The 13,960-nt window shown below is 21.0% G+C and overlaps 2 protein-coding genes across 2 annotated transcripts; one reads left to right on the top strand and one right to left on the bottom strand.

The window, feature by feature from the left end:
* Positions 1–2,439: 2,439 nt before the first annotated feature.
* On the bottom strand, positions 2,440–6,674 carry LOC127279323 (2-methoxy-6-polyprenyl-1,4-benzoquinol methylase, mitochondrial). Its single transcript, XM_051301616.1, has 5 exons — positions 6,269–6,674; positions 3,400–3,812; positions 3,193–3,281; positions 2,746–2,869; positions 2,440–2,610 (listed from the first exon to the last, which is right to left on the bottom strand). The coding sequence occupies exons 1-5, from the start codon at positions 6,444–6,446 to the stop codon at positions 2,521–2,523; spliced, it is 894 nt and encodes a 297-aa protein (XP_051157573.1). The 5' UTR covers positions 6,447–6,674; the 3' UTR covers positions 2,440–2,520.
* Positions 6,675–7,285: 611 nt separating this feature from the next.
* Positions 7,286–10,308, top strand: LOC127279322 (40S ribosomal protein S25). Its single transcript, XM_051301615.1, has 3 exons — positions 7,286–7,396; positions 8,349–8,441; positions 10,003–10,308. Exons 1-3 carry the CDS (start codon positions 7,394–7,396, stop codon positions 10,255–10,257), a joined length of 351 nt encoding a protein of 116 aa, XP_051157572.1. The 5' UTR covers positions 7,286–7,393; the 3' UTR covers positions 10,258–10,308.
* The last annotated feature ends 3,652 nt before the right edge of the window (positions 10,309–13,960 follow it).

The following is a 13,960-nucleotide window of genomic DNA, read 5'->3' as shown; positions in this document are numbered from 1 at the left end:
ATTTTCCATTATTAATTTAATTTTAAAATTCAAGGTGTCCAACGGACTTTGAAAAATCCTAGAATTATTTTTCAACTTTGAAATTTTTTGAATTTTATAACAAAATCTTGAAAATTCTCAATTTTTCTTCAATTTCTCTTTTTATTCAAAAAATTTATAAAATTCTCGATTTTCCCTTTTTCCACACCATAAATATTTTTTTTAATTTAATTTTTCTTCATTTTTTAAAAAAATTCTTATAACTTTTTTATTTTTCAAATTCTCTTAATTTAAATTCCAAAAATTATCTATATTTCTTTTAATTTCTTCGACTTTTTATTTACTTAATTTTTTAATTTGCTTTCATTTTTCTAAAATTTTTGTTTTTCAAAATATTTTTTCCCTATTTTTATTTTTATTTTTTGAAAATATAAAAATTTTTTTTAGTGTTAGAAAATGGTACAAAATTATCAAATTTCCTGAAAAATACTCCTTTTATTTTGTGAATTTCTAAAATTAAAATTTACAAAAAAATTATTTACAAAAAGTATTATATTTTAAAAAAAGAATACATTTCTCTAGTAATTTTTTTCAAATTGGTTGAAAATATATTTATTGCACAAAACAGATAAAAAAAAATTTCAATTTTTGAAGATGCAAATTTATTATTAATAACAAAAAAAATTAGTGAAAAATATTTTCTATGAATTTTTTTTTTTTTTTTATTAGTAAATTCTTACAAAATTGTAAATTTAAAGCAAAAATAAAATTTTGTAAAAAAAATGTAATTTTACGATATAAAAGTGAAAACTTTTTTTTTATTCCTTTTAAATGAATTTTAATTAATATATTTAACAAACAAAGAAACAAAATTTAAATAATGAATTAGTTAAAAATCACAAAGCTGAAGTACGCAACGTTTATGATAAACGATTTTTAAAGAAATAATTTTTTAAAATGAAAAATTCTATAATTTTTTGCCTAAAATTTTTTTTTTTATAATTTTTTGATTAATGAAAACTACAAGAAATATTTTTTAGGGGAAAAATTATAGAATTTTTCATTTTCAAAAATTATTTCTTTAAAAATCGTTTATTATAAACGTTGCGTACTTCAGTTCGTAAAAATTAATCATTAAATCCACAAAAAATTTAAAATTATTTAATTGGCTTAACACCAAGTTTTCAATTTAAAATGAAATAAAATTCAATTATTTTCTAAAATTTCTATTCAAAATTAATTATCCTTTTCAATCAAAAATGAACTGAAATTAAATTATTATCCAAAATTTCAATTAAAATTCAATTATTTCCCAAAATTTTCAATTCAAAATGAACTGAAATTCAATTATTTTCCAAATTTAAAATCAAATAAAATTTTATTATTCTCAAAAATTTGAATTCAAAATTAATTGAATTTTCAATAATTTGAATTTAAAAGCATCTAAAATTTAATTATTTCTAAAATTTTCCATCGAAAATTTTTTATTTTTTGAAATTTAATAATTTCAATTATAACTCTAAGGAAATTCAATTATTTTTAACTATTTTAATAATATTCTTTGAAATTTCAACTATGTGAAACCATTTTTCAATTAAAAATGATTTTCAAATTATTGTATTTTGTCCGAATTTTCTAATAAATTTTTAGTGAAATCATCTAAAACTTTAATTACAAAACACTTAAAGTTTCAATTAATTTCAAAAATCTCAATTTTAAATCTTTGAAAATTCAATTAAATTTAAAAAATCTTTTCCAAAAATTTGTTTGATAAATTATTTTTAGTTCTGAAAAATTTAATAATTGTTTGAAAATTAACAATATCTTTTGAAATTTAATTATTTCTAAAAATTTCAACTTTAACCCTTCGAAAAGGATTATTATTAAAAAAAAATTTTTTATTTAAAAATCTGTAAAATATTTTTGTTATAATAAAAAACAAATCCACTTTTTTTTGGAATATAAATCGACTAAAACGACTTTTTGTGTCTTTAAGTTGATTCGAGGCCTGTGTTTTTATAATTAATATTTAATAGGTATTCGTTGGCCCCTGGTACCTTAAAAATTAATTTTGAAAAATAATTTTTTTTCAAATTACTATCTTGTACGAAATTTCCTGGCGCATCTTTTTTCTCATCATAAATTTTTTGTATTTGTATACAATTTTTAAATCAATATACAACTTTAAAACAAATTTCGTTGGTAAACGTTGTGTACTTCAGCTTCGTGAATTGGATTTTCGAATTTGGAATTTTAAAGAAACTTATTCCAAAATTTGGAAACACAATTATACAACTTTGGCAAAAATAAGAAAAAGAATTGTCAAAATTTGACACGTCATAAGATTACTATTCAAAAAAACACGTGAAATCAGAAAAGGCCAATTTCAAGTTAGGACAGAAGGACAGACCAAGCATTTTATTATTATATACCTAATTATAAAAAAATCATCTCAGGGTATTTATATAATTTTAACGATATAACATTTTATTAATTATTAATTATAAAAAATTGAGAAAATTTAATACTATTTACAAATTTTTAAATTTTAAATCCAGAATGAACAGCGACAATTCCGAATGTCCAATTTTTGTAGGTAACATGTCTAAATCCAGCATTTGATATCATTTCCTAAAAAAAAAATATATATATATATTTTAGAAAAATTCTTATAAATAAAAATACTAAACAAATTTTAATCTACAATTTTCTTTTTTTCTTTGATCATAAAGAAATCAATAAAAATTAAAAATACTATCCAAATACCTTAAAATCTTCTTGATTTGGAAATTTTCTAATGCTTTCGACTAAATATTGATAAGGTTGCCATTGATTAGCAATTAAAACTCCCATTGCGGGAATTACTTGAAAAGAATATTGATCGTAAACCCTGGAAACAAATTTTTAATTTCATTTACTTTTTTGTTTCCTAATTTTTCAAAGATATAAAAATTTTAAAGAAACATTTTTTAAATACACATTTAATATGAAGACGAGTTTAAAAAATTTTTCACTGCTTGAAAATTAAAAAAAAAAAGAATTTCAAAGAAATATTTCTTTAAATTTGCAAGTTAAAAAACAATTTTTTTTTTTTGAAGTTTTTCAATTTTATTTTATTTGAAGAATTTGAAAATTAAAAGAAAAAAATTATATTGAAAACTTTTATTTTGAGAAAAATCATTGTTTTAATTAGTTAAATAAAATTTGGTTTACCATTTTATCATATTATTGTTCACGTGACTAAATTCAAGGCACAAAAATCGACCTCCAGGTTGAAGAACACGATAAGCTTCTTCTAAAACCTAAAATTTTATTTACTACTTTTAATACAAAAGAGAGAAATTTTTTTTTGTAATTCCGTTTGCTTGTTAAATAAATAAAAAAGAATAACATTTTTTTTTTTTTCTTTTGCTCAACTACCTTGTCAATGTGTGTGACATTTCTTACTCCAAATGCAATTGTATAAGCGGAAAAAGAATCGTCATCAAATGGAAGTTTTTCAGCATTCGCTTCTTGCCATTGAATATTAAATCCATTTTCAATTGTCAATCCTTGTCTTTCGGCACGAATTTTACCCACTTCCAACATATTTGAATTAATATCGCAAACAGTCACGTGACTTTGGATATTCGATGGATTTTTAATATTTTTTAGATACTTGAGATAACGAAATGTAATGTCACCGGTTCCACCGGCGGAATCCAAAAGACGACATCCATGTGTTGGGGCTAATTCTTGAATAAAAAGATCCTTCCAAATTCGATGAATTCCCAAACTCATTACATCGTTCATATTGTCATAGGAATTGGCAACATTTTCAAATACCGAGTGAACTAAAATTTTTATAGTAAAACAGTAATTTTTTTTTGTCAATTTTTAAATTATTAATTATCTAGTCAATTACAGGCCTCGGATTATACGACTTTTTCTCATTTTTTTTTTTTTCAAAAATACGACTTTTTTCGACTTATTTCAATAAAATGTGACTTTTTCAACTTCTTTTCACATTTTTTAAACACAATTTTTAATTCAATTATTTGCAAAAATTCCAATTATTTTTAATAATTTTTATAATATTCTTCAAAAATTCAATTAGGTATCTGAAGGCATTTTTCAATTAAAAACTTTCGGAATTCAAATTTTTTATGCGATTTCTAATTAATAAATTCTTCATTAACATAAAATAACTAAAAATTTCTCTTATTAAAATTATTTTCTGAAATCAGGGTGTCCAGCGATCAGGGAATGTCAGGGAACTTTTTAAAAATTTGCCAAAAATAAACATTTTTATGAATTTTTGAAAATTTTTCGGTTCAAGAGAAAGTTTATAATCCTAATAAATAAAATGTTTTTTATTATCTTAAAAATACATTAATATTTGATACTTTTCATTTTTTTAATATTAAATATTTATTTAAAAAAAGTTCAATATCAATTGAATTTCAATTATTTTCAAAGTTTTCAATTTAAAATCAAATAAAATTAAATTATTTTCTGAAATTACAATTCAAAATCAATTATTTTCCAAAATTTCAATTCAAATAAACTAAAATTCAATTATTTTTCAAAATTTCAATTCAATATCAATTGAATTTCAATTATTTTCAAAGTTTTCAATTTAAAATAAAATAAAATTCAATTATTTTCCAAAATTTCAATTCAAAATCAACTAAAATTCAATTATTTTTCAAAATTTCAATTCAATATCAATTGAATTTCAATTATTTTCAAAGTTTTCAATTTAAAATCAAATAAAATTCAATTATTTTCCAAAATTTCAATTCAAAATCAACTAAAATTCAATTATTTTTCAAAATTTCAATTCAATATCAATTGAATTTCAATTATTTTCAAAGTTTTCAATTTAAAATCAAATAAAATTCAATTATTTTCCAAAATTTCAATTCAAAATCAACTAAAATTCAATTATTTTTCAAAATTTCAATTCAATATCAATTGAATTTCAATTATTTTCAAAGTTTTCAATTTAAAATCAAATAAAATTCAATTATTTTCCAAAATTTCAATTCAAAATCAACTAAAATTCAATTAGTTTTCAAAATTTCAATTCAAAATCAACTAAAATTCAATTATTTTTCAAAATTTCAGTTCAATATCAACTAAAATTCAATTATTTTAAAAATTTAAATTCAATATCAATTGAAATTTAATTATTTTCAAATTTTTAATTTAAAAGCTTCTAAAACTTTCTATCTAAAATTTTTTGAAATTTAATAATTTCAATTACAATTTTCCTTAAACTCAATTATTTTTTAATGATTTTTATAATATTCCTCGAAAATTCAACTATCTGAAACAATTTTTCACTTGAAAAGTTTTCAAATTATTATATTTTTGTCTGCAATATCCAATAATTTTTTTTAGTGAAATCATAAAAAATTTTAAATTAAAAATCACTTAAAGTTCAATTAATATTTCAAAAATCAGAATTATAAATCTTTGAAAATTCAATTAGTTTTAAAAAATTTTATCTAAAATTATTTGATAAATTATTTTTAGTTCTGTAAAAATTTAATTATTTTTTGAAAACTAATAAAATCTTTTGAAATTCAATTATTTCTAAAAATTTTAACTTTTACTCATTCCAAAATTATTCTTTGAAAAAAAAATTTTTTATTTAAAAATCTGTAAAACTTGATTGAGTACTGCCTGAAAATTTTTTGACCATCAAAACTAAAAATTATGACAAAATTTTTAATTCTAAATTCCTTAAATTAAATTTGAAAAAATTATAAAAATGTTACTTTAAGAATTTTTTTTTTTTTAGAAATTTGTTTTACTTATAAAATTTTGAAAATTTGCTTTACAATTAGTTCGATTCTGAAATATTCGAAATAAATTTTCTTTGGTAATATTTTTATAGAATTATTCTCATTACAAAATTAATGAAATGAATTTAATATCTAATAACATTAGTTATTTAAAGTAAAAATATTCATTAACCAATTAAATTTTGTTTAAATAAAAAAAAACGACTTTTTCGACTTTTTTTCAAATATAAATCGACTAAAACCCATTTTTTTGTGGCTTAAAGTTGATCCGAGGTCTGATAACAATAATTTATAATAATTGCAATTAATTTTGAATTTCGAAAAAACAAAGAAATCACAAAACAAAATTTAATTAAAAAATTAAAATTTATATTAAATTAAGAATTATTATTATTAATATTATTACTAAGTTAATTGTGAATATAATTTTCAAAAAAAAAACCCTGTCCTTATTTTAAGTAAGTAAATATAACGTGTGAAAAAAAATAAAAATTTACCTTTTTTGGTTTTTTCCTTGGCCGTAACAGTTTCAAAACCAAAATGAGTTGATTTATCGTCAGTTTCTAAATTTGGAATTTCATCGCCGACATGATTTTCTTTTGCATTTGTTTTTAAACCTCTGCTAAAAATTTTATTCCCTTGGAAAAATGTTCGAAAAACTCGTAAATTCCTCATAATTACAAAATATAAAAATAGTTTGAAGTTTTTTTTTTTTTTTTCTTTTTTTTTAAGGAAAATTACTCTATCGAAAGAAACATTGAAAAAGACAAAAGCTTTTATAAATATATAAATGACTAATTTAAATTTAATATTTATTTATTAATAAACATTTTTGACAGGAAAAATGACTGCGGCAAAAATTAACAAACAAATAAAATATCGTCTGCTACATGTGACAATTTCTTACATATTGTTAAACATAACCTTTAAAAAAAATATATAAACCGGTCTTCAACCATATCTAACCTAATTTTTAAAATTGTGTAGAGTAATGCTATCAATAATCAATTTAAAAACTAATTTATCAATAAATAAAAATAAATATTTAATGAATAAACTAATATATATATTATATATGTGAAAAAGTATAAATATTAATAATAGATAAAATTTTAAATAATTGTTAACAATATTTATTTTGCTTTTATTTACCTAATAAATATTTTTTTTTTATTATTATAATTTGATTAATTATATCAAAATTATTGTGAATTATTATTTAAAATTTAGCGCTTTTTTGTAATAGCAAAATGGCTAACGCAAGCCAGCAATCTCATTGGTTGATAATATTTTCACATATGGGCGCGCCGTCTGTCATTGGTAAAATTGACCGAGATGTGAATGCTCCCTTATGAGAATGTGAAATCATCATAAGGGCACGTTTAATGATGACGTAAAGTGCAAAATGTAAAGCGTTAGCCAATACGAATGTTTGGTCCAGCGGAAATCATTCTAATAGAGAGTTCTCATTGGTTCTCACTTTCGATTTTACGCCACCATGTGACAGACTCTTTAACTTTTTTTTTAGAACCACATTCTCAACCCTGCTCTGAAGAAAGGCAACAACTCAACCATGTTGCTTCTAAAATTTCTTTCCACTTCCTGGCAAAATATCAAGAAGTATGGTGAGTGTTATTTTCCTCAATTTTTTCTGTATTATTTGTTAATAAATTAAAAATCCATGTGAAATTTTTGTTCTAATATGAATTATTAATATTTTTACATTGTTTTTGCAAAAAATTTGTCAATTTTTTGTTTACTATCAAATAGTTTTTCGTGTTGAAACATGCTGGCTTAACCTAAAAATTCGAAACGTGCTTGGTAAATCAATACACGTCAATTTTGTTTAGTTTTTCAGTAATTTTCTTAAATATTCAATAAAAATGGTATTTTTTGTTAAAAAAAAGTATCATAATAGAAATTAACATTTAAAAAGTGAGTGTTCTTAAAGTTTAGTGTTGGAATTTTTTTTCATAATAGCAATTGATGCTAATTAGCAATTCTTTTTTTTTTTAGCGTTTGTTCAATGTCGTGTACATTTTTTTAAAGTGTTTTTGATAATATTTAGACTTTCTTTAGTTATCTTTCGATAAAATATTTGCTTTAAATTATGTTTTTTTGATTTTTGTTTAAAGAAAAAAAAAGTAATTTTTATTCCGCATCCAAATTCAAAGTTGCGTCGAAAAAAATAGTTTTGCATAAATGGAAGAAAATTTCTCAATTAGTGATTGTTTTCAAAAATTTATTTATTTAAATTAAATAGTAATACATTTTTTTTAGCGATTTCTGTGTTAAATTTAAATGAAGAAAAAAATTATTTTATTTTTTTTTTACTGAAAAATCATCTTTTTTTTAGTTATGTAATAAAAACTTCTTAAAGAAAATTTCACTTGCGATTTTTATAATTTATGTTTTTTTTTTTTTTTTATTAATGATGCAAAATTTTATTACCATAATTACTGTGATGGTAAAAACTGATTTAATGAGTCTGAAACAAAAATTTAGTGTAAAAAAATATTTTTCTTTCTAACTTGGGAAGTGTTGATAAAAATTTTGTTTGCTAAATTTTATTTACAGCCTCCTAAAAAGGACTCGAAGGGGTCTTCTAAACAACCCCAAAAGACCCAAAAAAAGAAGGAAGGAGGATCCGGAGGCAAAGCCAAGAAGAAGGTTTGTATTATTCATATTTTAATTGTTTCAAATTTCAAATTACAATTGAATTTTAATTAATTCAAGTTTCAAATTATCTCAATTTTAATTTATCTAAATTATAATTTAATTAAATTTAATTCGTAATCATTTAATTTAAGTAATGATTTTGTAAAAATCATTATTTAAAATTTTCATTTTATATAATTTCATTTGTCATAATTATTTTTGAGCCGAATTTTTATTTGTTCGAATTAGAATTTTGCGAGAATTTTCATCAAAACGATTTTCTATATTACAGAATTTTGATATAATCGAAAATTCACTTAACAGAATTTTTATTTGTTCGAATTTTTATTTGCTCGAATTTTCATTTAACATAATAAGTCAATTTAAAGAATTTTTATTGAGTAGAATTTCATTGCATAGAATTTTCATTTTATTCTTTCAGATGAAATTTACATTTGTTCGAATTATTATTTGATTGAATTTTCATAAAACCGATTTTTCTGCAGAATTTTTAGTTAACCGAAAAATGATTTAACAGAATTTCTAATTGATAGAATTTTTATTTGTCCGAAATTGCAAATGACCGAAACAACAATCGATTTTGGCGCGATTTTTAAAATCAACCAATCAAAAATTATCCATAAAATTGTGATTGGTTGATTTTAAAAATCGCGCCAAAATCGATTGTTTTGTCATTTGCAATTTCGGACAAATAAAAACTCTATCAATTAGAAATTCTGTTAAATGTTGAAAAATAATTTAATAAAAAGAAATTTTTTTAAATTCTTTGAGCTTATATTAATTTAGAAAAACACAATTTTACTGATTTTCATCATTTTTTATAAATGATTCAATTTACATAACAGTTGCCAGGAAATTTTATGAAAATTACTGGAAAAATATCAAATTTCTAAAATTGCTACTAAAAGTAATAATTTTTGAAATTTTTAATTCAAACTTTTGCTTCTAAAAATAATTGTCTTAATTTTTTTTTTATAATTGAAAATCTCTTGAAAAATTTTCATCAGAGTCAGGGGAAAAAAAAAATTTCTTTTCTGACTGAAATTCAAATAAAAACCAAATAGAATTTATTTTTAAAATTACTACGAACAAATTTTAATAAATGTACGTAAATTTTAATTAGTTGGAAGTATATTCTTATTAATTTAAATTGTAATTGATTTAAATTTTAAATTAAATCTTAATTTTAATTAACCAAATTAAATTTTAATTCATCCAAATTTCGATTCAATTAAATTTTATTTCAATTTCAATTTATCCAACTTTCAATCAATTAAATTTTTTATTAAATGCAAATTGAATCGATTGAAAGTTAAAATTAACGAAATTTCAATCTATCTAAAAATTAATCGATTTATGTTTCTAATTATTTGAATTTTAATTGTCTTAAGTTTCAATTTATCTAAATATTAATCAATTTTGCATGTTAATTGGTTTTAACTATATATTAATTCTTCTTGTTTTGCAATGATTTAAAGGAGGTAATTTTGAATTTTTTTTAATTGTCCATGTTTGCATTGATTTAAAGAAGAAAATTTTGTAATTTTTGCAGAAGTGGTCGAAAGGAAAAACCCGCGATAAATTGAACAATCATGTATTGTTTGACGCCGGAACTTATGAGAAATTGTACAAGGAAGTACCATTGTACAAATTGATCACTCCATCGATCATTAGCGATCGTTTAAAGATTCGTGGCTCCCTTGCGAGGAGAGCGCTCATCGAATTGGAAAAGAAGGGACTTATCAAACAAATTGTGCAACATCACGCTCAATTGATTTATACTCGTTCCACTAAAGTAGATGAGTAAATGTGTCCTTTATAATAAGTGAAAAAAAAAATAAAGTTAAAATTCTTTACATTTGTTTTCTTTTAAATTTTATGTATCATTTCTTTATTTAAAACATTTTTTACTTTCAGCGATTAAGACTGTGTCCTAGTAAGGCAGCACCATCTATATCGAAACTAAAATTTCGCAAAATTTTTTACAATATTTACTTGAAAACAAAAAAATAAAATGCTTTGTCCTTTACCATAATTGATTATTTAAACTAAATTTTTTATACTAGGGTAAATGCACTAATTACGGCGCGATTTGAGTCAAAACACCTTTGAAATAGAAAATTCGACATTTCTCATTGTATAAAGTAAATTTAAGACTTATTAAACTAAAAGCTCATGTTATTTAGATATTAAAAAAAATTTTAACTTTCTAAAAATCAATTATTTAAACAAATATGAGAAATTAAAACTAATACCGTAATTTTCTATTACGGCGCGTTTGTATCAATTACGGTGACCAAAAATTACGTGTATTTTGACGATACTTTGCCCACCGTAATTGAAGCCAATGGAAATCTTAAAAATGTTTTAATTATTGCGAGGGAAAAAGATTAAAATAATTTTTTTTAAATCATTTTGTAACTGTTATCTTTTAAATATAATAGTAATAATAGTTATTTTTTATGAACGCGCCGTAATTGGTGCAGTTACTCTAATTAAATATTTTTTTTTTTTTAAATATTTTTACAATAATAAAGTTTAGAAATTTCTCTTTCGAAACTACTCATTGCAAAAGTAATTTGATTTAATTAAATAGGAGAAATAATTATTTTAAAAATTGTCTTATATTGTCAATTGTTTATTAGGGGTATAATTTTAAAATAGAATGCCCCACTTTTTTCAAAGGCATCATCTGTTAATAATTTAAATTTGTTAAAAATGTTATTTACACTGGTTTTATTTAACACAGAATTAGATGATCTTCCAAATAAAAAAAGAATTGACGATTTATTTTCATTTTTTCAAATGTTATTAATTATTTAAATAATTTTTATTATTAATTATTAATTTAACACCCGTTTATTAGAAATAGTTCATATAGGGCTCGTTCGATGCGGATTTTAATAAGCATTCTAATGGTGTTTTTAAAATTACTCTAATTTTATTTTTTCGTAAAATATTTCATTTTTTTTTTTTTGTATTAACTTTTGTTAGTTAATTAATTAATATCTCGAAAACAAAAAATAATGCCATCTCAAATAATATTCATGATTTTTTTCGCGCTTCTATATGAGGGAGAACATGTTTAAAAGTTATAAACAAATTTTATTTTTTAAACAAATTGTTTAAAAATTAATATTTTTTTTTTTAAATAATTTTTTTCTAAAAGTTTAAGATTTTCCGCGTAAAAAACATTTACATTTCTCTCTATTTTTAGTAGGGAAAAAAGTTATAAGTAAATTTAAAAAAAAATATTGCTCAAATTTGTTATTGTAAATATCTCGAAAAATATTAAAATTTTCAAATTCAAAATTTGTACACTTATTTAGCACCACTATCACTACAATTTATCGAATTTTGAAAAAAATTTGAGACATGACTGAAAAAAAAATTTTTGCAAATTTTTGCCAGGAAAAAAAAATTTTTTAATATTTAAAAAATTTTGTTTATGCAGAGTTGCTACGATTTCTGGAAACCTGGAAAAGTCGGGGAATTTTATTTACTATGGAAAAGTCGGGGAAAAAGTTTAAAACACTAGGGAAAAAAAATAAAATTCATTAAAAACGGTGTAAAATTTAGTTCTTTAAATTTAGGTGCAAATAAATTTAGACGAAAAATTTTTAGGCAAGATTTGTATTGTTTCTTTATTACAAGTGTGTGTTCTTGTACAAATTATTTATAGCCTTACAATTTACATTTCTCTCTCCGACAGAATTTTACTGCGCGATATGTATTCTATATTTTAGCAGAGGTGTGTCTAAGTCCAAAAATTCTTTTTTTTTTTGATTTTCAATTTCAATTTTTTTATATCAAATGATCGTTTTCTGTTCAATAAAAATTGTTTTCTTTTTTTTTTTTCTTTTTTTTTACAAAGCAATGAACAAGAACATTGCGTCATAGAAATAATTCTAAAAAAAAAAACTATTGAGATTATAATATTCCGTAGGCCTGAACAAGTTTGTGAAAAAAAAATTAGTATAATAATAAATATACAATTAACGACAATATTCACAAAGACATACACGTCACGAAAAAAAAAAATTTTTTTCTTTACTTAAAATTGCACGTCAATTCCTCATTGATTCATTCAATTTTCATCATTTTTACTGACATATTTATAGACTACTAATAAGAACAATCATCGGACGCAAGAAAAGACAATATATATATATATTTTTTTTATAGATATATATAAAAAAATTAAAGCCTATACGCAATATTAAAATACAAATTCCTTGAGTAATTTCGACTCAATTTTTTTTTCTTCATTCACAAAAATTCATTAAGTATGTACAATGTTTTTTTTTCTTTATCTTAACATTTTCTAAATATACAAGAGAATAAATTATCTATAATTAATTGTGTCCCCGAGCGCATTGCTATATTTTTTTTTTGCAAGTCTCTCTTGCAATAAATAAGCAATGAAAAAAATTTGCAACATCGAGGCAAATGCAACTGCAGTTGATAATATAATGAGCCGAGAAGAACAAAATTTATGGCACTTTTTAAATATCTCGAAAAAAATTTAATAATTTATTTCTCATCGTTTTTTGTATAAATAAAATAAATTTTTTTCCTTCGAAACTTTGGAAATTGTAAAAAGATAATTAAAAACTACGTGCCACTAGTTTTTTAACTTTTAAAATTTGCCAAAAATTATTTTTCGAAAAAAATGTCGGTAAAGTAGTTTTCTAAGCTCAAAAAAAAAAAATATTTTACTAATTTTTGGTTAAAACAATTGTTTTTTTTCTACAATTCACAAAGTTTCGAAAAAATTGCATTTTTTTTGAAAATACATATTTCGCTAAGTACAATTATAAAAAAGAGGGAAAATTTTCACTGCAGATGCAATTAAAAAAAATAAAACAATTATCGCCCTTTTCACAGTAAAGGACTTTCTCTCTTTTTTTTCTAAAAAAAAAAAAAAATAAAGCAAGATTCACCCTGTTTAGGAAAATTCGTACACGCGTTTAAAAAAAAACAGTCAACTTTTCTATTATTAAAAAAAATATTTTGACGACTATAAGAGTAAAAAGTATTAACGGTTATACAGAAAGGAAGGAAGCGCGTACACCTATGACCCATTTGAAAAAAAGCTGCTACTTACGAAATTAATTAATAACGTAATAGTCAAAAGAAGATTCTATATAAATAAATAGAGCGCGATTATTTAAATATATATTTATATAAATATAAAAATTCTCCTTCTAATACAAATAGAAATTTTTTTTTTACAAAAAATTTTTTATGGAAGCAAATTTATTTTATTGAAAGAAAAAAAAAATGAAAATAATAAAAAAGTAAAAAAAATAAAATTAATAAAAAATGAATTTTTTAAAAAGTAAAACTACTTTTTTTTAAAGTAAAAAATGATAATAATAATAAATAAAAATAATAAAAGTAAAAAAAAATGAAAATAAAAAATCGTAAAAAGAAAATAATAAAAAAAAAAATTTATATGGCAGTAAAAATATTTTCATACAGATATTAATATAAAAAATTGGCAGTTT

Source organism: Leptopilina boulardi, unplaced genomic scaffold (genome assembly GCF_019393585.1).
Source record: "Leptopilina boulardi isolate dan_hultmark-lab unplaced genomic scaffold, ZJU_Lbou_2.1 LbouV2_215, whole genome shotgun sequence".
Taxonomy (NCBI): Eukaryota; Metazoa; Arthropoda; class Insecta; order Hymenoptera; family Figitidae; genus Leptopilina; species Leptopilina boulardi.
The sequence above is the reverse complement of the archived record's forward strand: the minus strand, read 5'-3'. Positions and strand labels throughout refer to the sequence as shown.